Consider the following 27,912-nt stretch of genomic DNA (forward strand, 5'->3'; position numbering starts at 1 on the left):
ATCAACACTAATGAGGTCATCTGCTTGATAGACCCCCCATTCTTCTCCTCAAGGAAGGTGACCATGCCCGACATAAGCCTTCCTTTTGTTTATTACTCCTGTATCCCTGTCCTTTTCTGTCCATAAAGTCTTCTGTTTTGTATAGATCCTCGGAGCTCCTTTCTATGTTCTGGATAAGCTGTTGCCTATTTTATGAATTGCTGAATAAAGTCAATTAGATCTTCAAATTTACTCAAATTCTGTTTTTTAATAAAACATGTATGAAAATCTTGTTTTTCTATCCAGGTCTTCCATTTTGTTTTTCTGCCTCCTCCCCCAGAGTTCAGCAGTGACAGGTCACTTTTTTTTAATCCTCGTGACTATTTTCTCTGCTCCAGCAACATGAACTGAGTACCTACTATGTGTGGACCATGACATATACACAAAAAGATGGCCTAACTGTCCTCAAGGAGCCACTAGGATAGATCAGCATATAATGAATCCATTACAACACAGTGGGGAGAATGTGAGGAGGGAATCATTGGAGCCCAGAGGCAGGCAGGGAAGGTCAGGGAATGCTGCTGCCTGGAGGAGGTGACTCCCAAGGTGAATCTTAAAGTATGACAGCATCCCTCTGCCTTTCAAATTTACTGATCTGCTGAGAGCTATAGGTTGACAACAACTCAAATAGAAAAGCCCACATAAAGGATTGCCGAATGAGAGGTTAAATCTATGGGAGGGATTGAGGACTTGGTGCACCAAGGCTCATGCCTTAGGACAGCTTTTTGGAGGATTCTCATTTAGTCTCTGTTCCAATGGGTAAGCTGCTGAAAAATGGCCTTGGTGAAATGACATAATGTAGTGGTTCCTGCCCAAACTGTGATATTCTTACTTTTCCCCCAGATTGTGCTTTTTTCTTGAGCTTTAGGGGTGGAACACTGATCTCATTGATTCTCTGGCAATTCTAGGAGAAAGGGATCAGACAAGGAAATTCACCCAAGACTATTCAGTGAGCCAGAATTTGAATTCCTTATGAACCCAATCTGAATTCCAATAAAGGTAAAGGTCAGGGATGCAGGCACGTGTCCAACATCTGGGCTGGAAATGGATCTGAGGTCAGAGGGACAGCAGGAGTTTGTCTCTGAGACTTTTGGAAAACCAAACCATAACCCGTTTCTGCAAGGTGGAATTGCTGGGAATGCTGGTGATGGATAGAGGTCTCTATCCACTGCCTGAGTCTGGTTTCACCACGTATTCACCGACTACTTACTAAGCATGTGCCTTGCGCAAATCCCACACTTGCTAGTTGAGAAGGTAAGTCACAGACACAGGAGAAGAGAGCTTTAATTGTATATACAGCAGGACAGAGTAAATGCCAGAGTGGAGCAGAATGAATTCTCAAGGACAAGCTGGGTGAGGCTGTCCCAGGGACAACCAGGGGCACAAATGTCAGCCACTCTTACTTTGCAAAGACACAGTGTTTAGGTGGAACAAAAATGAACAGAGGTTTTATTTCTTTATTTATTTAAATTTAAATTTATTTAAATTTTATTTTTTTTGAACAGAGGTTTTAAGGGGCCGATTCAGGGATGGGAAAGAAAAAGAGTTCCTCCTTTGGTCCCTGGACATGGTTTCTCTTGACTTTGTACATATTTGTGATATCAATTGGCTGTTGGTGGTAACCAGTAACCACAGCCCTGGTTTGTGTACAGCTCTTTGGCATGGGCTGGCAGAGCCACCATGGTCCTTAGCCAATCTCACCCTCCATCAGGAAAAGCCCCAGGGTGTCTGGACATCAGATGAGGTGCTGCCAGCATGCTCATGGCAGCTTAGATGGTTTCTTTGAGGGGAGAAGCTCCCAGCTGCTGGAGAGAAATTTCTTCCCTCTTTTCTTCCGGATCCTTCCTGGAAAGACCTTCTTTGACTCTGTTGAAATGAAAAGGCAATGGAGGGATCCCTGGGTGGCGCAGCGGTTTGGCGCCTGCCTTTGGCCCAGGGCGCGATCCTGGAGACCCGGGATCGAATCCCACATCAGGCTCCCGGCGCATGGAGCCTGCTTCTCCCTCTGCCTGTGTCTCTGCCTCTCTCTCTTTCTCTCTGTATGACTATCATAAATAAATAAAATTAAAAAAAAAAAAAAAGAAAGAAAAGGCAATGGAAAAACAAGCCAGAAAGGCAGAAAGGAAGTGGTGAGAAGCAGGTGGTATGTGCACAGTATTCACGATGTGTGTCTCTACCATCCTAAAGCCCCCAAGAAAGGTAGAAGCCATGGCGGCCCTTCCTCTAGTGCTCATGGGGCACCTCAAGGAAAGACTGCAAGGTCAAAAAGCTTTCCAATGAGGACCCGAGGTCAGACATGCACCCAAGGTCACCCAGCTGGTCATCATGGCACCAGGCTCGCTGAACTTGCTGGTGCTGGGCCTGGTTCACCTGTGGACCAGGGGCACCCACAGAGAGCCCAGGGGACTTGGCACTGTCAGGGCTCTTCTCCCTCTGCTCCAGGTAGAGAATCAGCCAGCCTGGAGCAGGGAGGAGAATCAGGGGTGGGGAGGTGACAAGGAAGTCATCTAGAATAGCCTTCCAAATAGTGTGAGGGCTGCCCGTGGGGTTCTCTGTCCTTGGACCAGGTGCAGTTTTGACTTTTTCATTTTTATCCCTCTATCTTTGAAATGATTTGTGTTCTGGTCACTTTTATTTTATCCTTGTGCAGACCAAAAATGGTTTATTCTGCATAATTGCATTAGTCTTCATTTTTTTCTTTTTTAATAATACACCTCTTGCCAATTTCTTTGGTCTACTTTTAGCTGGCTCCAGTTTGATAACTTTTTCAATGTTCCAAATGTTTTTATGAGTTTTTATCCTTACCTTGTAGCTCTTATTTCTAACCTTTTAGTTCAACGGTTTAAGGCATTTTTGCATGTGATTATTTCTTCACATAATCACAAAGAAACAGTTCGTTCCACTTGTCCTCCATTTCTCTCTTTTTTTGCACTTGAAGCCTTGTAGCCTTTCTGACTATGTCCTTTGAGTCCATTCAGCATTTTGGTTTTACCCGTTGTGTGCCTGTGGGGGCTGAGGGACAGGAAACTGTTTCTCCTCAGCTCCTGCCAATAGATTCCCCATCCCTTCCAAAGATGATTCCTAAAAACCCAGAGGCAGACATTCTCCAGATTCAACTGCTGCAATGGTTAGGCTTGCTCAATATTATTTTAAAAATTCATCACATGGGGGCACCTGAGTGGCTTGGCGGGTTAAGTGTGTGCCTTCAGCTCAGGTCAGGATCCTGCAGGTCCTGGGATCGAGCCCCTCCTTGGGCCCCCTGCTCAGTGAGGGTCCTGCTTCTCCCTCTCCCTCTGCTGTTCCCTCTGCCTGTGCTCTCTCTCTCTCTCTCACCCTCTCAAATAAATAAATAAAGTCTTTTAAATAAATAAGTAAATAAATAAATAAATAATAATAAAATTTATTTATGAGCAAAGATGACCAGACCAGAGGTGGCCTGTTATGTGAACTGAAATCCATGGTCTCCTTTTTTTAATGTCTGAAATATAATACAATAAGCACTAAAAACATGCTGGGTTCAGTCATGCAGCTGGTGCTCCCTGTGGGTGAGAGGGTGGCAGGAGGTCCCAGCTGACCGATGGCCTGGGCTTTGGCCTTGGTGGAGTGCCAGCTCTCCTGCTGAAAGGCTGAAAATCCATCCCCCAGCCCTCACCTCTCTAAGTCCCTACTACCAGTGGGAGAACTCCATGGAAGGTCATTGATTGGAGCCTTGCAACTTTGTCTAGGCCCTGCTGCCTCTCGTCTGGGTCTTTCCATCATCTTGGCAGGCTCTAAGAAGCATTACCATCTTCCCAGACCCTTCCCTAGCTTCTAGGCCTCCAGAGGAGCTGCCCTGTGTCTGGGAAACAATCTAATTGGATTCTTATAATTGCTTTCCTTGTGTGCTTCTCTCCCTTGGTTACCAAAGAAAGCCTGTTCAATATAGACAATTTGGAGATAATTTTTATGTTTAAATTTTTTTAAGTTTTATTTATTTATTTTTCTTTTTAATTAAAAAAAAACTTTTTAAGTTTAATATATTTAAATAATCCCTACCTAATGTGGAGCTTGAACTCAGGACCCTGAGATCGAGTTGCATGTTCTTCTAACTGGGCCAGCCAGGCACCCCCAGAGATAATTTTTAAAATGTAAAGTAGTCAGGAAAAAAAGTAAATGTCACTCATACTTTGAGGCAACCACTGTCACCATTTTAATATATTTCTTTCTCTCTTTGGAGTCTCTATTTCTTTTTTTTTTAAAGTATTTATTTATTTATTTATTTATTTATTTATTTATTTATTTATTTATGTAATCTCCACACCCAGCATGGGGCTTGAACTCATGGCCTCAAGATCAAGGGTTGCATGCTCCACTGACTGAGCCAGGCAAGTGTCCCTTAATCAATGTTTCTTCACATAATTAGGAAAATATCATAATTAATTTCAATATACTATTTAACAGTATATTGTAAACATTCCCCATGCCCTTAAAAAGTCTTCATCAAGTGCTCCTGGGTGGCTCAGTCTGTTACATGTCTGCCTTCAGCTCAGGGGTCCTGGGATGGAGTCCTGAATTGTGCTCCCTGCTCAGCAGGGGGTCTGTTTCTCTCTCTCTCTTTTTTTAAAGATTTTATTTATTTATTCATGAGAGACACAGAGAGAGAGAGAGAGAGAGAGGCAGAGACACAGGCAGAGGGAGAAGCAGGCTCCATGCAGGAAGCCCGATATGGGACTCGATCCCTGGTCTCTAGGATCACACCCTGGGCTGAAGGCGGCACTAAACTGCTGAGCCACCTGGGCTGCCCTGTTTCTCTTTTTCCTGCCCCTCCCTGCCACTCATGCTTGGATGCTCTCTCTCTTTCCCTCTCAAATAAATAAATAAAATATTAAAAAAAAAGAAAGTCTTCGTCAATGTAACTTCCTACAATTGCACAGCATATCATATTTTGTTCAAATTGTTGGAGATCTGGAGAGTTTACATTTTTTTCCTGGCATATTAAACATGGTGATGAATATCCTTATAAATAAACTTTGTCCACATTTCAGCTTATTTCCTTAGGGCAGAGCCCTGGCAATGTCATGGCTACTTAGAAGAATATGAAAATTTTTCCATCTCATGATCAGTGAGAGAAACTTCAAGAAATGTTGCAGGAGTTTCCTTCTTCCTGTTGTCATTGACTACTACTGTGTTTTAAATGTTTTCCTTATTGGATATTTAAAAATTACCTCTTCCCTGTTTTAATTTGCATTTCTTTCATTATGATGTGAGTACCTTTCCCCTGTTTATTTTCTATCAGCACTTCCTCCTTTTTGTATGTTCTATTCTTACAGAAAAGAGATTCCTTTGCTATGTTACTTCAACAAACTGGGGCATAAGCTCAACTTGGTCATGGAGGCTGACCTGGCCCCAGACCAGGCACACAGACCATCCCGGAGATACAGTATTTGGTTTTGTGATTAATGAAGGATGGGAGTAATTTACAATGAAATAATTTATAAACAAATGGATTTTTGTCAGTCTGTGAAGTAAGTATGGAGGAAGTTCCCTTATATCTTTACATAACCCAGGAACCAGAGGTAAAAGGTACATTACAGCTAATCCCTCTTGGCTTGCAGCCATCTTGGAGATGGGTGACATGAACCTTGGAAAGAGCCATTTTCTTCTCATCTTAATCCTTGACACCCAAGACCTGGGACCAGCACTCATAATTATTTGTGGAGAGTAGAAATGGAGAAACATGAAATGGGTGAGGAGTTCTTCAGTTTTTTTTTTAAGATTTTATTTATTTATTCATGAGAGACACACACAGAGAGAGGCAGAGACACAGGCAGAGGGAGAAGCAGGCTCCATGCAAGGAGCCTGATGTGGGATTCAAACCTGGGACTCCAGGATCACGCCCTGAGCTGAAGGCAGACGCTCAACCACTGAGCCACCCAGGCATCCCGAGTTCTTGAATTCTTATTGTCCAGATATTGAAAACTACTTGACTGACTCATGAGAGAGGCCATTTCCTGCCTCTCGTTCCCCAACATCACTGTTTCCTACCAAACCAGAATAAGTTGAGTTGTTTCTGACTCCTATTTGGTTGGAAGGGAATTGTCAAGAAGAACCTCAGACAAGTTACTGAAGAAGCCCACGGGCCGGAACGCCTGGGAATCATGCAGGAGCATATTAAAGGTATCTGATTATAAGCCCCTCAGGGGTTCTAAAAATCTTAACTCAAGAGATCCTATGGCTGTTGGAACAGGTAAGCATTGTTGAAGAGTACTTATTTTTCATCGGGGTGATATTGCCTCCAGGGGGTAAAAACTAGTTCTTGGGAGAGGGGGGACAAAAAAATCTGAGATATTACAATGGTTTGTGGCTTTCAAAGGGCTATGGTATATGAATAGATAGATAGTATATCTGTGGTATTAAATTGTTTTGGGGAGGGTGGGGTATGGTTAGGGGGAGGGTGATAATGTAAAATGGTTGAAAAACTGTTCCAGGGAACCCTGGGTGGCGCAGCGGTTTAGCGCCTGCCTTTGGCCCAGGGCGCGATCCTGGAGATCCGGGATCAAATCCCACATCGGGCTCCCGGTGCATGGAGCCTGCTTCTCCCTCTGCCTGTGTCTCTGCCTCTCTCTCTCTCTCTCTCTCTCTCTCTCTCTGTGACTATCATAAATAAATAAAAATTAAAAAAAAAAAAAAAAAGGAAAAGAAAAACTGTTCCAGAGCAACTGCTCTAAATTCCTAGACCCAAGGCCCCTTTTAGGCTGAGATTTACTAATGCAAAGGAAACGGAAAGGGATTTTTAAAAATCAGACCACATCGATCCTTCCTCCAAGTCCTGAAGTGATTTCTCTATTGAGTTAAGAGCCTAAATTCTCAGAGTGGTCTCTAGGGCTGCCCCTGCCCCTCCCCAGGCTCATCTTTAAAGTTCATATCTGGCCATCACTCAGCTCATCCCAGCTTATTGGGACTTCACGGGGCTTGCATAAGCTCTTCCCTTTCCCAGGGACACACTTGTCCCCTTCTCAGCCAGGCTAATTTCTTCTCCTCCTCCTTTAAGTCTAGAAGCATCCACAATCACTCAATTATTCTCTCTCTCTCTCTCTTTTTAAAGATTCTATTTACTCATGAGAGACACACAGAGAGAGAGAGGCAGAGACATAGGCAGAGGGAGAAGCAGGCTTCCCGCAAGGAGTCCAATGTGGAACTCCATCCTAGGACCCCGGGATCACACCCTGAGCCAAAGGCAGACACTCAACCACTGAGCCACCCAGGCGTCCCTCAATTATTCTCTCTTAATTACATATTTGTTTTTGTGTATTTGTTCTCGATGCACCTTACTCTATAACCTCCAAGAGGGCAAAGGTCACATCTGTCTTATTCACTCTACATACCACACTTAGCACTGTGTCTGATCTATAGGAGGAATTGATTGAATAATGATTTAATATGTAGATTAGATTTCAAAAAGGCGGGGATCCCTGGGTGGCTCAGCGGTTTAGCGCCTGCCTTTGGCCCAGGGCGCGATCCTGGAGTCCCGGGATCGAGTCCCGCATCGGGCTCCTGGCATGGAGCCTGCTTCTCCCTCTGCTTGTGTTTCTGCCTCTCTCTCTCTTTCTCTCTCTCTCTCATGAATAAATAAATCTTTAAAAAAATAAAATGTTATTTAAAAAAAAAAAAAAAGATTTCAAAAAGGCTATTTAAACACCAGGTAAAATCCTTGGCCTCCAGAACTCTGGGAAAAACTCCCTGATCAGTGTCCACTATTTTTATCAACTCACTCATGGCAGGGCTGCATCTGGACTTGCTCCTACTGGTGCCTACCCAAGAGCAGATTTTGTTGCCTAAGATGTTTACTAAAAAAGCATCATGTCTGTGTCCTCCTTAATAAGTCACATTTAGGAGTGCCTGAATGGCTCATTTGGTTAAGCATCTGAGTTCAGCTCAGGTCATGATCTCAGAGTCCTGGGATCAAGCCTGGTCAAGCCCCCCACCTACCCCAACTGGGCCTCTCTCTCTGCCCCTCCTGCCATGCATTCTCTCTCTCTCTCTCTCAAATAAACAAATAAAATCTTTAAAAAGATAAGTCACAGGTTTAAATTTCTTATGCAAAAGTTTATATGAGATGCAAATAGGCTTTGAGTATGCTTAGTCCACCTCTTGGCATCATTACACTTGCTACAATCTCAAGGATGAATCTAGAGGGGTGTGAGGTTAGAGGAGTGAGGAGGTCAAGGTCTTATCTGTTTATGAGACAACTTGTGTCATCAAAAATATATGGAAGACTTTTCTTCCCTTCTCTTCTTGAACAATTTGATCTTAAAGCCATTATGTGGCACAGAGCAAGGTAGGTGTCCACATGGAGAGTTGACACAGTGTGGGGTTTTGGAGCCCAGGTAGGGTATGGAGGGGTCCATGAAGGAGAGGGAAGGGTTATATGCTGGGGGACTGATCAAATAAGCAAATATGTTAAGGTTAAGGGAAAGCAGATTTCTCATTGTCAGAGAAGGGAGTTAAATATGTAAAGGGAGAAAACTGAGATAAACCTGGTGGTAAGTGGTGTTGGATTAAAGTTGGAAGTAATGGTGTGACTCATGGTTTTCAGTATGATTTACAGATATAGAAAAAAAAGATGTATGGGTCCATGTGTCTATATGTATATTCATATATTCCCTGCTTCTATCCACTGAGAGGGCTTGAGAGCAGAAAAACCCCATAATAATGAGCCCCTCACATCTGGATCTTGGCTTTTTAAAGATTCATTTATTTGAGAGAGAGAGAGAGAGAGAGAGAAGGAGGGGGAGTGGCAGAGGGACAGAGAATCTCAAGCAGAGTCTCCACAAGCCCAGGCAGGGGACCAATCTCACCACCCTGAGATCATGACCTGAGCCGAAATCAAGAGGCAGACCCAACCAACTGAGCCCTTCAGGCCCCCCCACAGATCTTGGCTTATAAATACCATTCTATACTAAAATGAACCAGGATGCTCAGAGAAATGGTTGCCAAGACAGCTATGGGGAAATGAGCTTAGAATATCTGGTTGTGCCAGAAAACAAGGACATGCATAAAGAATTTGAAAAGAACACAGAAGTCAAAAGGTTCATGCTGGCCAAATTTAGGAAAACTGAGCATCAAAATAGGGTATAATATATTAAAGAATAAGGATTTACAAATCCATAATGATACAAATATGTACATAATAAATTGAAAGTTTGATAAGGAATAGAATGTTTACACAGTTTCAAAGTACTTCAGCACAAAATGCTTGTTAATTACAGAGGGGAGAAGAGTAACTTTACAGTGCAAAAGCCTGGCAGGTACCTCCTTAATTAAGAGATCAAGAGGGGGACGCCTGGGTGGCTCAGCAGTTGAGCGTCTGCCTTTGGCTCAGGGTGTGATCCCTGGGCCCAGGATCAAGTCCCACATTGGGTTCCTTGCAGGGAGCCTGCTTCTCCCTCTGCCTGTGTCTCTCTGCCTCTCCTCTCTCTGTCTCTTATGAATAAATAAATAAAATCTTAAAAAAAAAAAAAAGAAGGGATCAAGAGGAACATCACCAATCAGAGGACAGATCAAAATCGTGTGCCACCTGATGGGATATAATGAGCATGACTCAGCATCACTTCTGTGACAGCACTGCCAGAGATGCAGAAGCTACAACCTATAACATTGGCAAAACCCAAAGCAAGGGAAAATCTACAGAATTAACTGGTCTGTAATCTTCAAAACAGTCAAGGTCATTGTTAACTCACAGCTACTCTGTGCCAGCTCTGTGTTCATCTTCAAAGACACCTGGAACCAAGACACTGACCATTAACCACACACAGCAAGGATGAAATGTACTAACCAGTAATTTATAAGGTGCTGTTAAAGGGGACTCTCCCTCTGGAGCCAACCTGTCCCAGCTTATCTAACATTGTTTATTGAAAATCATGGGTTTATGGTCTGCAATTGGTTTACCTGGTTATACAACCTGATATTAGCTGTGACCAATGGGATACCAAAAACCCCTCAGCAGACTCGTGCCTTGGCTTCCCTGAGCTTGAGATAACTCACTTTCATGCCCACAGCTTGTGAGAGAGACAAAACCGAGGGCAGAGAGGACCCTGGGCGGTGCACCTGTTTGCCTGCCTTTTCTTCCTCCTACTGTATTGTATCCTTCAGCTCCTGAAAGCCTTGTGAGCTTTGTGGAGTCCTGCTTGTCCTTCCTATTATAAAACCCTGTATAAGTGTTGGAGTCGAGAGAGCCAGAGAACACCCGAGGACCTAGTTCAGCCTGAGAGAAATGCAACAACCAAATGCCACTTGTGATTCTGAACCAGATCCTCTTGCTTTATAGAACGTTGGTGGTGGGGCAAGGGGGCCGGGATAGGGAAGACTGGTAGAACTTGAATGAGCCCGGAGAATTAAATAGAAATCATATACCAATATTAGCTTTCTAACTGTGATGGCTCTATTGGGGTTATGTAGGAGAACATCTTTGTTTGAAAGAATTATGCAGCGCAGTATTTGGAAAAGATCTCTCAACAACTCTCTCTCCCAGAGTTCAGACAAAAAGTGTAAGTTTGAGAGTGTTCCAGATCATACTCAACACACACACATATATAATTTAAAAAATAAACGATAGGGGCACAGGGGTGGCTCAGTGGTTGAGCATCTGCCTTTGGCTCAGGTCATGATCCCGGGGTCCTGGGATTGAGTCCCACATCGGGCTCCCCGCAAGGAGCCTGCTTCTCCCTCTGCTTATGTCTCTGCCTCTCTCTGTGTATCTCTCGTGAATAAATAAATAAAATCTTTTTAAAAAAATAAAAAATAAATGATAAAAACAATATGAGATCTGGGACTACTCCACAACATTTGTGAAGCTTCAGAGAGCTTCCCGCATTTTAGATATCAGTTTTCCAATGTGTACAAGCTCCTCCACAGACTCTGGAACGAATGGACTTCTGTCAGGACCAGCTAGGTCAGACCCAATCGGCAAATTGTTGTGAGAAATAATGGCTTGTCCTCAACTACTTTTAAAAATAAAATTATTTTTAGGGGCACCTGGGTGGCTCAGTTGGTTAAACGTCTGACTCGATTTCAGCTCAGGTTGTGATCTCAGCGTTGTCGGATCAAGCCCCATGTCTGGTTCCCCGCTTGCCATGGAGTCTGCTTGAGATTCTCTCTCTCTCTCTCTCTCTGCCCCTCCCCCGATCTCTATTTCTGTCTCAATAAATAAATAAAATATAATAAAATTATATTTAGTAAATGGTCTCCATCATGTAATTGTTTCACATCTGTAACAACATATAGTAGTAAACTGGGATTTTTTCTATAGCCAGGGTAAGCAAAATGTGACTTTAAAAATGCCCAGGCCCAAAACCATTACAGTAATGTCAGTGGAAGCCACACCTCCAGTTGTTTTTTTATGTATTTGGGTCCCTCAGGCAACATCTCAGAGCACCTGCAAACAGGCTCTGGATTGGGTTATTGACAAATGCTTACCCAGTATCTTGGATGTTTAGACCTACACCTCTGGCATGAGTGGGAATTAAAAAGGCAGAGAGCAAAGGGAGGAACGTTCCGGACAGAGTGGCCTTGGTGGTGGCAGGGGTCAGATCCTGGGAGCCTTGTAAGATTTCAGATTTTATCTTCAACTTTGTAAAAGGGTGCCAGGGAAGGGTTGCAAGGAGAAGCGATGTAATTCTTTACATGGCAAGCCTTTCACACTAGTTGCTATATAAAAAATAAAGTGGAAGGAACAGGGGAACATCTGAGGCTTTTACAGCTGTCCAGACCAGAAGGCGGATGGTCACAGGGGTGAGGGAGATGGACAGATTCTTAATATATCTTGAAGGCAAAATTGACAGGACTCGCCAAAGAATGTGTCCTTGATCTATGTGAGTCCAGGCTTCGTCCATGGCTCAGATTAGACGTAGGATGTTTATGGGGGATTATTTTAAGGATTTCAAACACAGGTCTCTGGGCACAGATGGCTCCAGCTGCGGGATCAAGCTAGACAGAGAAAGCTATAAACTTGGGCCCCGTTCCCTTCCCAGGCCCCATTCTTCAAAACCAAGGGCCTTCACCAACCCCACTGTTGCAGAGAAATGCAGTACGTCTGCCCTGATACTTTTAGAAACCTCATCAAGGATGTCAGCTTACTCAGTGACCTTAAGGGGATCCGCGAGAGAAATTTCTTTTAATGCTAATTGCTGAGAAAAGCTTCACTTTCCCCAGAGAACTATCATCCCTTTACCTCTTTCATAAGATGACAAAAGTCATTAACAGGGTCTCCCTTTCTGTTGCCAGGAAGCTCTGAGCCAGATTTGAAGGTCACCATGGCAGCCCCACCAGCCAGTCTTTGCTTTGGAATATGGTACCTCTCATCACCACAAACCGTCATCCCCACTTCTCTGCCAGGCTTTACTTTAACTCATGTTCCCATTGTGCCTGGTCTACAGTTTATTCTTTGTTCTATTTCACTATCCTTGTTGGATCTGTCTGTTGAAAGTGAAGCCTCTTAGACAAAGGTGGGCAGGGGAGGCTGGTCTTCGCCGCATGGCTCCCGCTCACCACCCATGACATTGTAACAGCAGTCAGAGGACCCTCATGGCCCCAAGTTATTTCATGGGAACCTGCAGCCTGTTTGGCCATCCTTACCCCACCATGCCCAGAGGTTCCTCACCTCCTCTCCATGGCATCAATGGTCTCCACCAGAGGTGCATTGCGAGTCTCGGCCAGGAAGCAGACGGCCAGTCCAGCCAAGATCGAAGTAGCCCCGAAGCCGATGGGCGGCAGGATGGTGCTGAACTCCCCGAGCGTGGTGACCAGGGGTGCAACCAGACCCCCAAAGCGGGCATTGACTGAGGCAAAGCCCATCCCCATCTGCCTAAAAAGTATGGACTGGTCAGTGGCTGTGGCCCAGACTGCCTAGAGGGCTGGGAGTGCCAGGCCTTGGGTGTCAGGGGGGTAGACAGAAAGGAGAGGACATCTAGCTTCAGCAAACCCAGCAGGTGTCAACCCGGAGCTCCAGGGCCTCCCAGGTTGGGGCAGGTGTACCCACCTGATCTCTGTGGGGTATAGCTCTCCAGTGAACAGGTACACACAGATGAAGGAGCTGGCCAGGCAGCCTTTGCCTAGTGCAGCCTGGGCTGTGCGCAGGGTCTGCATATCTGCAGAGGGGTAGGCAGAGCCAGGGTTAGGGAGTGCTCAGAGCCCCAAAGGGGATCAGGGAGGCAGAGGGGTAGTGGTGGGTATGGGGTGGAGGCAGAGGCTGCTCAGGAGTGGTGGGGTATGGGGTCGAGGCAGAGGCTGAGGTTTGGAGCCCATAAAAGGAGGAGGGAAACACAGCAATGGGAGGAGGGGGTTGGGATTTCTACTACCTCACTTTCCCACCTAGGCCGCAGAGTGCCCCGCACTGCCCTACTCTCATTTATGCCTCCTTTTACCCCCTCCCAAGGCAGGACAAATTTTGGAGTCAGGCCTGGGTTCAAATTCCAGCTCTGACTCAGCTGGGTGACCTCGGTTACTGTCACTTGACCTCCCTGAGCCTCCTTCCCTGTCCTCAACTGTAAAATGAGGGAAATACCAGCACCTGCTTTACAGGGTTGTCATAAGATTGCTGTGATGTCATGAGTGCAAAGGGCTCAGTGCTCAGCTCATTAAATATTTGCTGTTACTATCATTACCTTGTCCTGCTAGTGGTTATAAACAGTAAAACCCCAATGCACATGCCCAACATTGATGCAATGGTCAAGGAAATTATGGTACATTCCCTGGCTGCACACTGGAACCAGGAGGGGAGATTTATAAAACATCCACACTTGGTCCCTACCCCCTCTCTATTAAAGTCTCTGAGCCATAGGCTCAAGTTTGAGTATTTCTTAAAAGATCACTAGGAGATTCCAATGTGCAGCGAGAGTTGTAAAACACCAATCTAGATAAATTATTATATACTGATAAAAAGCTAAGGTCATAAAATATTGATATTAACAGGGAAAAGTATATTGGGGTGCCTGGGTAACACGGTTGGTTAAGCATCCAACTCTTGGTCTCAGCTCAGGTCTTGATCTCAGGGTCATGAGTTCAAGTCCCATATTAGACTCCATACTGCGCATGGAGCCTACTTTAAAAATAATAATAAATAAGTGTGCCTGGGTGGCTCAGTTGGTTAAGCATCTGACTTCAGCTCAGGTCATGATCTCAGAATCCTGGGGTTGAGCCCTATGTCTGGCTTCCCACTCAGTGAGGAGTCTTTCTCCCTTTCCTTCTGCCCCTCCACCCACTCGTGCACTCATACTCTCCTCAAGTGAATGAATAAAATCTTAAAAAATAATAATAATGATAAATAAATAACATGAGGAAGCATACTTATGTTATAATATAGTGAAATAGGGATACATTATACATACATAAATAAGATATACACATAATCATATATATATAATATATCAAATACAAAATCTACAAGAAGGAAAAAAGATTGGAAGAAAATATGTCAAAGTACTAATAGTAATAATCCATCCACTCTACAAGAAAGCAATGAAGCACCAAGAAATCAGACAAGTTGCCTAAGACCATGGGCCTTGGCTTCACAAAAGCTCTAGGACTCCGATACTCAGCTCTGGCTTCTTGCTGGAATCACTGGACTGTTCTTTAGATACTTAGGGTTGGGTCCCATTCTCTGACACTGGTGGCATTGGCCTTGAGCCTTTGGGCATTGGGAGTTTTTAAAGGTCATCAATCTGACAAGAGGTAAATGCTTTAAGGGCAAAGACTCTCGTCTTTGCCGATTCTCCACCATGGCCCTGAACGCTCATTAAAAACCCTGCTAATTGACACTCACTTCCTTTTCAGATCCAGAAGAATATCCCTCAGCCTGGTTCCCTTGCTGTATTCATTGCCCACCAGAACCCAGACCCCAGAGACTCCCAGGTGGTCATGGCAGAAGTAGATGGCTCACCTTCTGGCACAAACATGTTCACGATCACCATGAGCCCGGCCAGGATGAGGAAGGAGGCCACAGTGGCCCGGCGGCCCACGTAAATCATGGTGGTGGTGGCCACCAGCATGGCCGGGATGTCTATGACCCCAAACAGGACCTGCACCAGGTATACGCTGAGTCCAAACTTCTGCAGGTCCATGGCCAGCCCATAGTAAGCCATGGAGTTGGAGAACCTGGAAGAGGCAGCAGAATGGTCCTGCTCTAGCCCATGGTTCACCGTTCTGCACCCAGGGGATGGCACAGGGTGAATGACACAGGACTCCAATTTCAGGGAGTTAAAATCCCCTGAATTTAACCTGTTCTCTTTTCTCCCCACCAAATCCAAGTCTATGACTTGGGTCTTAGAGCTCAGGCTCCTCCCTCCATGTTCCAGCTTAACCACCTGCTCCCTGGAGTCCGAGTCTGTGGGTTCCAGAATGTGAGTGTTTTTCCCTGTCTGCACTGCTCCAGCCTCCACCCCCAGCCTTCAGTGGCTGAGCTGAGCGTCACATCTAAGAGCTGGAAGGAGAAAACGAGAGCCTTCCAACAAGGCGAAGAAGACTCCTTAGGACCCTCATGCGTCTCCCAGTGTTTACTGAGAAATCGGCCCCTGAAGGTGGCTGCTTCTGCTAAGGGAGCTTTACAGTCAATCTGGCTACAAAGACCTGGAGTTCCCACAGCAGGAGTGTGTGGGGGGGGAGGGTGGTCTCCAGAGATATTTATTTATTTATTTATTTATTTATTTATTTATTTATTTATTATTATTTTTAAAAAGATTTTATTTATTCATAATAGACAGAGAGGCGGCGGGGGGGGTGCAGAGACACAGGCAGAGGGAGAAGCAGGCTCTATGCAGGGAGCCCAATGCAGGACTCAATCCTGGGACTCCAGGATCATGCCCTGGGCCAAAGGCAGGTGCTAAACCACTAAGCCACCCAGACATCCCTTGAGAAATTTATTTATTAATTTTATTTTATTTTATTTTTAAAGATTTATTTTTATTTATTTATTTATGATAGACATAGAGAGAGAGAGAGAGGCAGAGACACAGGCAGAGGGAGAAACAGGCTCCATGCCGGGAGCCTGACACGGGACTCGATCCCAGGACTCCAAGATTGCGCCCTGGGCCAAAGGCAGGCGTGAAACCGCTGAGCCACCCAGGGATCCCCCCTGAGAAATTTAAAATGTTCCTAAGGCAATGTCTCAAAGAGATGTTTGAATATCCATATTCATAGCTGCATCCTTCACAATAGCGGAAAGGACTCCAAGTGTCCACTGACTCCTGAATGGATGAACAACAAGTGGTGTAGGTGGGTAATTACTCAGCCTTCAAAAGGAAGACATACTGACAGGTGCTCCCATGGTGCAGAACCCTGAGGACAGTACACTAGCTGAAATAAGCCAGTCACGGGGTGCCTGGGTAGCTCAGTGAGTTGGGCATCTGCCTTCAGCTTAGGTCATAATCTCAGAGTCCTGGGATTGAGCCCCGCATCGGGCTCCTTGCTTAGTGGAGACCCTTCTTCTCCCTTTCCCTCTGCCACTCTCCCTGCTTGTGCACTCTCTCTATCAAATAAATAAATCTTAAAAAAAAAAAAAAAGAAAGAAGCCAGTCACAAAGAGAAAAATATTGCATGATGCTACTTATACGAGGTCCCTAAAGTAGTTAGAATTATAGGGACAGAAAGGAGAACAGTAGTTGCCACAAGGGCTGGGTGGAGGGAGAATGAGTTGTGGTTTAGTGGGTTAAAAACAGAGTTCCAGGGGATCCCTGGGTGGCTCAGTGGTTTGGCGCCTGCCTTTGGCCCAGGGCGCGGTCCTGCAGTCCCGGGATCGAGTCCTGCTTCGGGCTCCCGGCATGGAGCCTGCTTCTCCCTCCTCCTGTGTCTCTGCCTCTCTCTCTCTCTCTCTGTCTCTATGTCTATCATAAATAAATAAATAAATCTTTAAAAAAAAAAAAAACAGAGCTCCAGTTTTGCAAAGTAAAAAAGAGTCCTGGAGGATGGTTTGCACAGCAATGGAACACACTTAGCACAGCAAAACTTTATGCTATGTGTATTTTACCCCACTTAATAATAAAAGCATGGGATTGGCCCCCGTGAGTCCCAGTGGGTCGACCTGGTTCTGTTTCCCTGAAAGTATATTGGGGGTGTGTGTGTGGAAAAACAGAATTTGGCAGTGGGCTTTCTCCAACCATCTGCCCCCTTAGCACCTACTGAGAAACGCCTACCATCCCTCCAACCTACCCCCAGCTTTGTGAGTCAAGGGAGATGGAGAGAAAGAAAAGATGCATCATCATTCTTGTTGGCCCTAGGCAGATCTGAGGGGGCCCAGGGGAAATTCAGGTCTGATTTTGGCTCCTCCCAGGTGGAGAGGAGAGGCAAGGCCCCCCACATAGTGTTTTGAACCCCCTGGAAGACAAAGTCACCCAGACAAAACATCCTGTAGCCCTTCACACTGCAGGGAAGGCAGTGTGACGTCAGCTTTATTTGGTTGGGACTTATTTAGAGTAGATAATCTGACCTTGGAAAGACAGTCCTGCTTCCTCAGTCTCCATATCCTGCCTGGACATCACAGTCATTGCGTGGACTGCCTCTCCATGTTCTCCATTGACCATTCCCTTCTCGAAGCTTCGTCTTGGCTCAGCTTCCTTGACCTGCGCCTCATGCTTTCTCTCTTTCCCCCTCTATCTGGTATTTCTCTGTGTTCTTCCCCCTTCTGTCTTCTCCCCACTGTAGATGCTCTGCCTTTCTTCCTTCACAGCGTGGAAATATTGTGTTGTGTCCAGGCATAAGGCCAGGAATGAGATGGCCAAAGTCCTGTCTTCTTTGGGCTTCCAGTCTGGTGTGGAGACAAGCATTCAAGGAAGGAAACACTATTCCCCTCCCCCTCATGGAAAAGACTTTGTTGTGTCCTTGAAACACAACAAAACCATCTTTCATGTTTCCCTGCCCTGATGTCTCTTGAATGAACAGTGGGACTCCCTGCCTAAATTCTACAAGAACCTCCAGCCTTCTTTCTGGTGCAGTTTTGGCAGGAGGTGGAGGAATCCGAACCCCAAGGCAGTGAGGCAGGGCTCAGATGAGGACAGAGACTCCCACAGAAAAGCCCTGGACTTTCAATTTCTATCCCCTTCCTCCCCAACCCCTGCCCAGAGGTCCACTGCAAAGCCACCCCACTGCCCCTCAGCACTTCAGAAAGACTTCTGGCATTTCATGGAGGGGTCCTGGTCTGAGCCTGTCTAGCAGCTTATTATTTCTCTCTACCTCAAACCAAAAAAGCTTGCTTTTTACCATGTTCCCTATTTTCATCTAGAGGTGAGAATGACTTTCCAAGGATCAGGTCCCTGCTCTGTTATGTGAAACCAATATAGTCTCCAATAACCCAAAATGGTATTTTTCTTCTCGTGGCTCATGCAACCACCACATACTGCAACATCAAAGATGATGACTCTAGAAAGATCCTGACTGGGTCACATGGGGCTGTGACGTGAACAGGAAGATGAGGCTCCCAGGACAAAGACAAAATTCTTACTTGCCTCCTAGTGATTTTATCATTTAGGAAATTGTGAGGGTTTTAGGAGTTCTGTGTCAGAAACTGGGGACAGAAAGCCATATATATATACATACATTCTATTATCTCATATCACGTAAGGGAACATCCTCAGGCTCCTGGGATTAGGACAGGGATCAATAGTATTCATTGATAGTGTGTACACACACACACACACACACACACACACACACACACATTTATTCTGGGTATAATTTTGGTTGGATATTTTTTTTTTACATTTGGAATAAATTTATATTCACAGAAAGTTTGAAATATTAGATTAGGGGCTCCTGGGTAGCTCAGTTGGTTAAGTGCCTGCCTTTGGCTCAGGTCATGATCTCGGAGTCCTGGGATCAAGTTCTGTATCAGGCTCCCTGTTCAGTGGGGAGTCTGCTTCTTCTACTTCTCTCCACCTCCCCTCCTCCCCCGCGCTTGTGCTTGCTTTCTCTCTCTATCTCTCTCTCTGTCAAATAAATAAATAAATAAATAAATAAATAAATAAATAAATAAATAAAATCCTTAAAAAAAGAAAAAGATAAGTTAGATTAGACATCTTGGAGGGAGGTCATTATTCTGCCTTCCACAAGGAGTGTATTCATACAATGGAAGGCAACACTATAAGAAGAACTAAATTATATGCTGCAACCTGGATACACCTCACAAACATGATATTGGACAAGTGAAACTAGTTGCAAAAGAGTGTACACTGTGTGATTACATTTAAACAAAGTTCAAAAATAGGTTAAAATAATCTGTGGCATTAGAAAAACACTGTGGGGGTGGCTGGGTGGCTCAGCAGGTTAAGTGTCTGCCTTCCACTTAAGTCATGATCTCAGGTTCCTGGGACTGAGCCCCGTGTCGGGCTCCTTGCTGAATACGGCTTCTCTCTCTCCCTCTGCCCTTCCCCCTGCCCCACTCATGCTCTCTCTCTTAAATAAATAAGTAAAAATAAAATCTTAAAGTAAAAAAAAAAAAAAAAGAATAAGGATTGTAAGAACCCCTGAGCTGAGAACTCAACCATATTATGCCTAGAATTCTACTTCATGAGCTGGATTCATGTAGCACTGTAAAGAAATTTACAGATATGATTAAGTTATCAGAAGCAAGTAGCAGATATGTATGTATGGTATTAGCCCATTTTCATAATATATGTGCATGTCTTGTGTGTACAAAGGTCTAGAAGGATACAGATGTGTGTGGTGGAGCTTGCTGCTATGGATGGGAAGGAGAGCAGAGAGGAAGGAGAAGCATCACATTCCTCTCATACAGTGATAACAGGTGCACATCTGTTTATCAAATGTCAGTACTGAGTTTACTAAGTGTTGGCTCCACATACATTATTGCTTCTAATCTTCACAACCACCTTTTGTGGTAGGCACTATTATATCAATGGTACAGATGGGGAAACTGAGATACAGAGAGATTAAGGAACTTGCCCAAGATCACACAGAGTTGTGGCAGAGCTGAGATTCTAATCCAAGCAGTCAGGTTCCAGTGTCCTGCCTTTTGTTTTTTATCTTGTTTTTTATTTGTATATTTTAATTTATTTTTAAATATTTTATTTATTTATTTGACAGAGAGAGAGAGAGAGAAAGAGAACACAGCAGGGGGAGTGGCAGGCAGAGGGAAAGGGAGAAGCAGAGTCCCATAGAGTAGGGAGCCCAACTCAGGACTCGATCCCAGGACTCTCAGATCATGACCTGAGCTGATGGCAGACGCTTAACCTTGTCTTGTTTTTTAAATTGAAATACAGTTGAGTCCTGCCTCATAATCAATACACTATACTGACTTCATGTTTCTGGATTGTTTGAAAAAAAAAAAAAAACAATTTTTTTCAATGAGTATGCAGTGCTTTTGTAGTTTAGGAAAAAAGCCAGAGGAGAAAAAGAAATCCAAGTTAATGGAAGGCATTTACAACAGAAGTTTGTGAAAGTCAACCAGTTCCTCACACTTCCTCTTCCTTTCAAAGGTCCCCACCTGCCAGCAGAAACCCCATCTGGGTGACCCAGTCACTAGCTGCCCAAATTACTTTCTTTTAACAGAAATGGGCCTTAGCTTATTCTTTCCAGAAGGATCCAAGAGGGGACTTTCAACCCTGGAATTTTTAATTCATGATATTTCTTCCCAGTGGGAAGAGGACAGTGAAGAGAGGGTCTTGTGGGCCCGCAGAGTGCTGGCAGTAGAATATCACTTCCCTGACTTGGATTCTGAGGAGCTCTCTAGGTGCCGAGGGCCAGAATTGCCCCCATAGGCAACAGTGTCAGGGCAGAAGCCCTCTAAAGGTCCAGAGTGGTGGACAATCCCACATTTCTAGTATCTAGGGGACACAGCCCCAACCTAAATCATAGCTTAGACTCTACCCAAGCACTTACCCTGGCCATGTCAGGGGGTTATATGTCTAAATGTTTAGCCCTCAAAAAGACCTTCGGGGTAGGTATATAAGCAGGAAATTGGGGCACCAGGAGGCTGACTGACTTGCTCAAGGTCACTTAGGTAGTTTGGTTTACCACAGCCTAGCTAGTAACCACTAATCAAGAGTGCTGGATCTCCTCCAGAGAACAGATCATTCATGGCCTGTGTTCACTACTTCACAAATATCAACCCTTATTATTTACATGTCCAGGATATCATATCCTGGGAAGTGAAATTGAAATGATCCCCAGCCTTTTAAAAATCAGATCCTTATCTTAGGATCTGCCAGCTTCCAGTCTGTGCTAATGTGAGTGGATTGTGTTTGTGGTTTTATCCTTTTTACACTTCATGTTTATTGATGTAGCTGCTGGGACTTCCTTCCTGGTCACCTGGCAAACTCCACAACCATTTTTTGTAAAATCCACTTAAATGCCATCTTCTGCATGGAGCCCTCAGCAGCCCCAACGAGGAGAGCTGCTATAAGGACTCTTGTCATACCTTATAGACATTATTGTTTCCCTGTGTGCCCCCTGGACCAATGAGTATTCTTCTAGAGGAGGACATTTCCCAGAATCTCTTGGAGAGCCCCCAAGGGCCTTTCAGGGTGAGACAAGGTGCATTTGGAAAAGCTGCATGGGTGATTTCCATTGGGTGCCCCACCCCCCACCAAGGTGAGATCCACTGTCCAGATGTAGGGTCCCTAGGTCAGCACAGATGTCTCATCTATGACCACATCTCAGTGCCAAGCAGAGGGTGAGAGGAGCCTAGAGAAGGGTAGGGACAAGTTTGAGTTCACAAGGTTCACCTGCTCATTGCATTAAGACTATTCGAAAAAAAAAAAAAAAGACTATTCAAGAACAGTTTGGAAGTAGGGATAAAAGGCGAGTGAGTCTCTGCCTCAGGTCAAAGACTTGGGCTTGAGCACATCACCTACCAGACCACCATGAGACAGCAGGTGACCTTTCGGATGGCCGGGGTTCGGAAGAGGTCCAAGATGGAGTTGGAGGTGCGGACACTTGCAATCTCACTCTGGATGTAGGAACTCACCACCTGGGCAAGAAAAGTTTGATCAGCAGATGGGAAGGATCTGGGACCCTATTTTCCTGTTAGGAGTCCCTTCATCTGTGGAGAGGAAGGTCAAGGTTGAGGTCCCGGCAAGATAGCTGGTTCTAGTCTCTTCTACATCCCGGGACTGATGGCTCTCAACAAATCATTTCCAGAGCTTTGGGATGAAGAAGAGGCTCCAGTGTGAGTCCCAAGGCTCCTGAGCTGCCTGCTGATCAGGCTGTGGTTCTAGAGGGACCCTTATGCCTCACTCCGGGTGGAAACTCTGAGATCGGCTTGGGCAGTGGTTAAGGGCAGGGGTTCTGACTGGTTCTGCTACTTCCCACTGTGTGTTCTTAGGAAAATGACCCAAAACATTCAAACTTCAGTTTCCTCATCCACAAAAGTAACAAGTTAAATCAGATTACGTACCTAAAGCCCCAGCAGAGTGCCTCGCAGGGGGCTGGAGAATCATACCTCTTTATAATAAATGGTAACTATCTTATAAATGATAATTGTCTTATGACAGTATTTATAATAAATGGTACTTTTATTATTGATTCTTTGATCATTTCATTTTATGACTTCTATTTTAATATTTTCATTTCATTTTATTTTACTACTTATTTAAATTTCAGCTAGGTGTCAATGCGAATGGGGTTATTTCCCCATTGCATAGATGGATAGACTGATAACCAAAGTGGTTATTTACCTCAGATCACATTGCCATTCAATGGCTAAACATTTTTTTTTTAAAAAAGATTTTATTTATTCATAGAGACACAGAGAGAGAATGAGAGGCAGAGACACAGGCAGAGGGAGAAGCAGGCTCCATGCAGGGACCCTGACGTGGGACTCAATCCAGGGTCTCCAGGATCACACCCTGGGCTGCAGGCGGCACTAAACCGCTGCGCCACCGGGGCTGCCCAATGGCTAAACATTTTTGCTTCACTGGAACTCTTCCCTCTCTGTTTATTTCCCCCCTTCACCTGGAGACTGGGTGAGTCCTGGGAAGCTACTAAGTCCTGGTGCATCTCAGGGCCACCAGCCAGATTCAAAACAGTCTCCCTCCTTTCTTCCACCCATGCTGCCTACCTCTTTGGTCAGCCTTTCTCCTTCCTCCGCTCTCCCGTTCATAACAGCCACCTTCCGCAGGTTCTCCACAGCTAGCTGGGACTTGCCATGAAGCAGGAGCCATCGGGATGACTCTGGCAGCCACCTGGGACCAAAAGAAGGATGAAAGATGGCAATGTTGAGTAGATCTCCTTCTGTTCTCCAAAGCCGAGTACACCTTCATTCCCCTTCTTTCAGAACCTGAAAAAAGCAAACTGTCCTGCTGCCCACAGAGTCAGGAAGACTGGAGGACATGCAGGACATCCCTTTTGCAGAGAACATCAGACAGGGACACACTGAAGGGCACTTAGAAACTTACAGAGCCACTTTTGAATCTGGTTCTGACCTGGTGTGTGGCTTGAATAAGTCATGGGCCCTGCTTGGGCCATGCCTCAGTTCCCTTCCTGTTGTGAGTTGCAAAGGAACTAATGAGGCAAAACCACTGGAATGTTCTGGAGCCCTACACTCATGTGAGGGATTTTATCAGAGCTTTCCAAGAGTCATGGGCAGTCCCTGTGAGCCTCTTTCAGTCCCCACCATGTCCAGCAGGTCCCAGTCACTGCATAGCCCAAACTTGTCACAGGAGGGGCTCACTCACCAAGCACACCCTCCCTCACCCCTCTAACTGGGACGTACCAAGAATAGAGGAAGAAGATGAGGAAAGGAATGGAGACAGCAAGCTGCAGCCACCGCCAGGGGCGGATCAGGTATGCCACTCCGGCCAGGATTAGCTGACCTAGGGTAAAGGAGTACCCCAGCAAGACCCCCGCCACGGTCCGGCCCTGGGTGGGCATCCACTCCACGACTGTAGAGAAAATCAGGAACAGGATCAGTGGGGCTCATAGCCCACACAGTTGTCTAATTCACCTGTGCCCTTCAGAGCGACTCTGGCTACTTGAAAGTTTTCCAGATATCTGCTGAGACACAGGTGCACCAAAGAACTAAATATAACCAATAAAAACCACAAGAATGTTAGAAAAAATCATGGCGATCTTTTTTCAATCTTAGAGTCAGTGAAGTCTTTTCTAAAAATGCCACAAAACCCAGAAGCAATAAAAGGGAAGATCAACAAACTTGACTTTATGAAAATAAGAGTGTCTGCATATGAAAACAAACACCTTGACTGGCTTTAAAAAAAAAAAAAAAAGCAAATACCATAAGTCAAGTCATAATGTTAGCAAAAATAAGCAAACAAACAAAAAATTTGCAACTCAAATTTAAAGGTAAATTATGAGTTACCCTAATACTGGAAGGGTTCTTACACTTCGATAGGAAAACAACAAAAAGGCAAAACAAAACAAAACAAAAAAAACAGGTAAATAGTTGGTAGGAAAAGAAATTTAATGGCTCTTAATAACATGATTTTTTTTTTTTTGTAAACAGCAAAACTTGGAAATAACCTAAATGTCCATGCATGGAGGACTGGTTAATAAATCATGCACATTCTCACAAGGCAACTGTAACAAATTAATGAGGACACTTCTTTTCCAGGAGCCGCCAGCTCCTGCGTGTGTCTGGTCCATCAGCAAATCCTGTTGCTTCTACCAACAGAAGCCAGCAGAGCCCTTCCTGCCTCTTCCTGCTACCCCCTGGCCCAAGCCAGTCTGCCGCTTGCTGGTGACTACAGGATCCACAGGGATCCTGGCAGGTACTAAGTCAGATCAGGTCAGACCTCTCCTCAGCTTGGGCTTCTCCAGGGGCTCCTGTCTCACTCAGAGTCAAAGGCATAGTCTGTAAATGGCCACAGGGTCTAAGGATCTGACCCCCAACTCCCTGACCTCCTGTCACCACTCCCCTCCCTGCTCTGCCCCAGCCACAAGAACCCCCTCCTCTTGAGCCCCCTAGAAATACAGGTCCCTTGGGGCCTTTACCTGGAATCTTCTTCCCCCAGATAGCTGTGGGGCATACTTTCTCCCTCCTGCAAGCTCTGCTCGGACCCCTCTCAGTGAGGACTTTCCCTGGCCACTCCACACCCCCCACTCACTGCTTGCTTATTCTCTTTCTGGGCTTTAGCTTCATCTGTAGCATTTATCTCCTTCCAACATACTAACAGTGCTCCATGCCAGAGACACCTGCAGCTACCTGAAACCAGCCTCACTGGGGACGGACCCTGTCACTTTGGGAGTGGGGGACATTCCCACCTGGCTTCCAGGGGACCAGGTCTCTACCACGATGCTAAGGAGTCACCACCTTTGCAGCCCAGGTAAGCCCTGCCTTTTTTTGGAACCACATACTCTTGGGGCTGCCTGCAATCTTGGGGACCACTGTGTCTCAGGTCCCTGCTATGTCCCCACCCTGAGCCTGGCATACAGTAGATGCTTACTAAGTATGGTATACAGTAGGTGCACACAAAGTGGTTAGTGTTGACTATTGCACATAGGAAATAACCCAACCCTCTCAGAGTACAGATAGGCAAATCTCAACCCAGGGCCATGGCTGAGAGCCCAGGTCACCCAAGAACCCCCAGTGGGGTCCTGAGCTGAAGTTACTGGGTAAGAATCCCATCACAATGCAACAGGAATGATGTCTGCTGATAGGGTGCCATCCCCCCTTCCGTGAGCCACCCTCCCAACCCAGGCCCCTGCTTGGCTGGACTCACCCAGTGAAAGGGAGTTGAGAATGATGCCAGAGAAGGTCATGCCCATCAGGAACCGGGAGATGCAGTAGGCGCTGAAGGAGCCAAAGTAGGCCGTGGCGACCCCTGAAACTGCCAGCTGCAGGTACGACCAGACCAGAGGGCCCTTGCGGCCCAGCCTGAGCCAGGTGCCAGGCACAGGTTAGCTTCCGGAGGTGGCAGCGAGGTCCCTTGTGGGGGCCATTGGGGGAGGGTAGGGGGAAGCTGCCCCCAGGCCACCCCCTCCTAGCAGAACAGGTGTGTCCGCTGGGCCCCAGGCATCGACAGCAGAGGTTGGTCAGGGAAGGAGAACCGCCGTGAACAGGTGTGGAACAGAACTAGACATAAAGAGGTACCTTTTCTCTCTGTCCCCTCACTCTAGGAGTATGTCTGGTCTCCCAACCCAGCTCCTAATCTTCCAGGCTAGGGCAAAGGCAGGGATTCTGCAAAGGTCCAGAGGCAGGTAGGGCAGGTGGTGAGAGGGTCACGAGTGAACTTCTGGTTGGACAAAGGCCACCCACCAGGACTTAGGGGCCAGTGGGAGCAGGACCCCAGGGTCAAGTTTTCATTTGAACTGATGGTGTTGGGGAGGTCAGGGGGGTCGGGGGCTTGTCACACCACAAAGGGGTTGAAGGTCAGGGTTCAGGGCATCAGGGTTATCCCAGTCTGGCTTTGCCACTGTTCCATTCAGAAGTGAGGGTCTGGTGTGGCTGGAGGGCAGCAGGCCATGAAGGCAGTGGACAGCATTTCTTCCCCACATACCCATGATACACTCACGTGTTCACTCATTCATTCTTTGACACAGACCTGCATCGTTCACCTCTAAGTAACAGTCCTGCTCTCGGGGCCGGTGACAAACACATGTGACACTATGGGTAAGATACAGCTCCTACTTGGGAAGACCAGGCTGTGTTGTGACACAGCGTGACCAGGGTCATGACAGAGCTGCCCACGAGGTGCCTGAAGCATGCTGCACAGGAGCCAGTCTGCCCTCCAGGTTTGGGGCAGGCCCCCCGGAGCTGTCGAGGATGGAGGAAGGGAGGAGGCAGAAGAGAGGACAGAGAAGGTGTGGAGATGACCTCATCAGAGCCATGTGCTATGTTGTGTTCCCTGGTGTCTCTCTAGCAGGGCTGCCGCCTGTCATGAGGAACCATCATGCTTCGTTCTGGGCATCCATGCAGTAGAATTCAGTAGGGAGGTAGGGAGGACCAGAAAGCTTTCTAAAGGAACATGCAGAGGCCTTAACATGAAATAAAAGCCAGGTACAGAAGCACATGTGGGGTATGCCGACATTTGTAATAATAAAGGTGGGACAGAACATAGGTATTGTTGGCTTGGATCATGTAAAACCACAAAATCGCAAAAACATCTCTGGTAGATGCACAGAAACCAGGATGCTCTCTAGAAATTACTGGATGGTGGGGTGGGAGCAGGAAAGGGGCGCTTCCCTGCAGACCTTTATACTTTCTGGAATTTTGAACCACGGGAACATAGTATCTATACACAAATACACTTCATTAAGGTAAAATTAATGGAGAGACTCGGGTGGCTGGGCCCTCCTCCCTAAAGGCTCACCTGTCCGCAAGGCTGCCAAACACGGCGGCGCCCACCAGCACCCCTGCCATGTAGATAGACTGAGCCAGGTCTCGGAGGGGGCGGGCCTCACATACCAGATCCCACTGCAGGGGAGAGAGGGGCACTCCAGCCTCGGCCTCAGGTGGCAGCCCCCCACACCACCCTGGCCCCCACTGACCTCCATCACGATGGTGGATGGGAAAACGCTGCGGTCGTAGACCCAGCCATCCTTGCAACCCTCTGTGGCCGGCTCGTGGGCAGAGGTGTTGGGGCTCAGGAGGGCCCACTGAGGCTCTGTGAAGCGCCGACATGGCTCAGGGGCCCCGAGCTGGTCCAGGGGCACGATGGCCCTCAGCCAGGCCCCCGAGGTGTTGGTGGCGGCTGCAGTGTGGTTTGTGGGGCCTCGGCAGTGGTGGTGGGGCACGGCAGCTGTGAAGTTCTGCAGGAAGTTGTGACAGGCCAGCAGGCTGCAAGGCAGCAGCAGCAGGGCAGTGTAGATGAGCTGGAAGCGACCCACACCACCCAGACTGTCCAGCAGGTCTGTGAAGGCCATGGCTGGGGGCCTGGCCCAGGGCCCAGCCTGCTGGGGCCTTATGTAAAGGACGGGCCCTGGGAGGTGGAGGAAGAG

General features: G+C 46.4%; 1 protein-coding gene across 1 annotated transcript; it reads right to left on the minus strand.

Annotated features, from left to right (window-relative positions):
* Window positions 1-1,575: 1,575 nt before the first annotated feature.
* LOC121471942 (solute carrier family 22 member 20) lies at window positions 1,576-27,837 on the minus strand. Its single transcript, XM_041722856.1, has 10 exons — window positions 27,463-27,837; window positions 27,285-27,388; window positions 25,695-25,849; window positions 23,732-23,900; window positions 23,078-23,201; window positions 21,873-21,988; window positions 14,954-15,168; window positions 13,055-13,163; window positions 12,677-12,880; window positions 1,576-1,905 (listed from the first exon to the last, which is right to left on the minus strand). The coding sequence occupies exons 1-10, from the start codon at window positions 27,835-27,837 to the stop codon at window positions 1,809-1,811; spliced, it is 1,668 nt and encodes a 555-aa protein (XP_041578790.1). The 3' UTR covers window positions 1,576-1,808.
* Between the last annotated feature and the right edge of the window lie 75 nt (window positions 27,838-27,912).

Source organism: Vulpes lagopus, chromosome 11 (assembly GCF_018345385.1).
Source record: "Vulpes lagopus strain Blue_001 chromosome 11, ASM1834538v1, whole genome shotgun sequence".
NCBI classification, from domain to species: domain Eukaryota; kingdom Metazoa; phylum Chordata; class Mammalia; order Carnivora; family Canidae; genus Vulpes; species Vulpes lagopus.

What these genes read in the sequence shown, in the direction of transcription:
- LOC121471942 (XM_041722856.1), bottom strand. Translation starts at nt 27,837, where the DNA reads ATGGCCTTCACAGACCTGCTGGACAGTCTGGGTGGTGTGGGTCGCTTC. An exon ending in GAACATGTTTGTGCCAGAAG is followed by an intron (nt 13,164 to 14,953) that starts GTGAGCCATCTA and finishes ACCCCTCTGCAG; the next exon opens with ATATGCAGACCCTGCGCACA. An exon ending in ATTGATGCCATGGAGAGGAG is followed by an intron (nt 1,906 to 12,676) that starts GTGAGGAACCTC and finishes TCATTTCAACAG; the next exon opens with AGTCAAAGAAGGTCTTTCCA.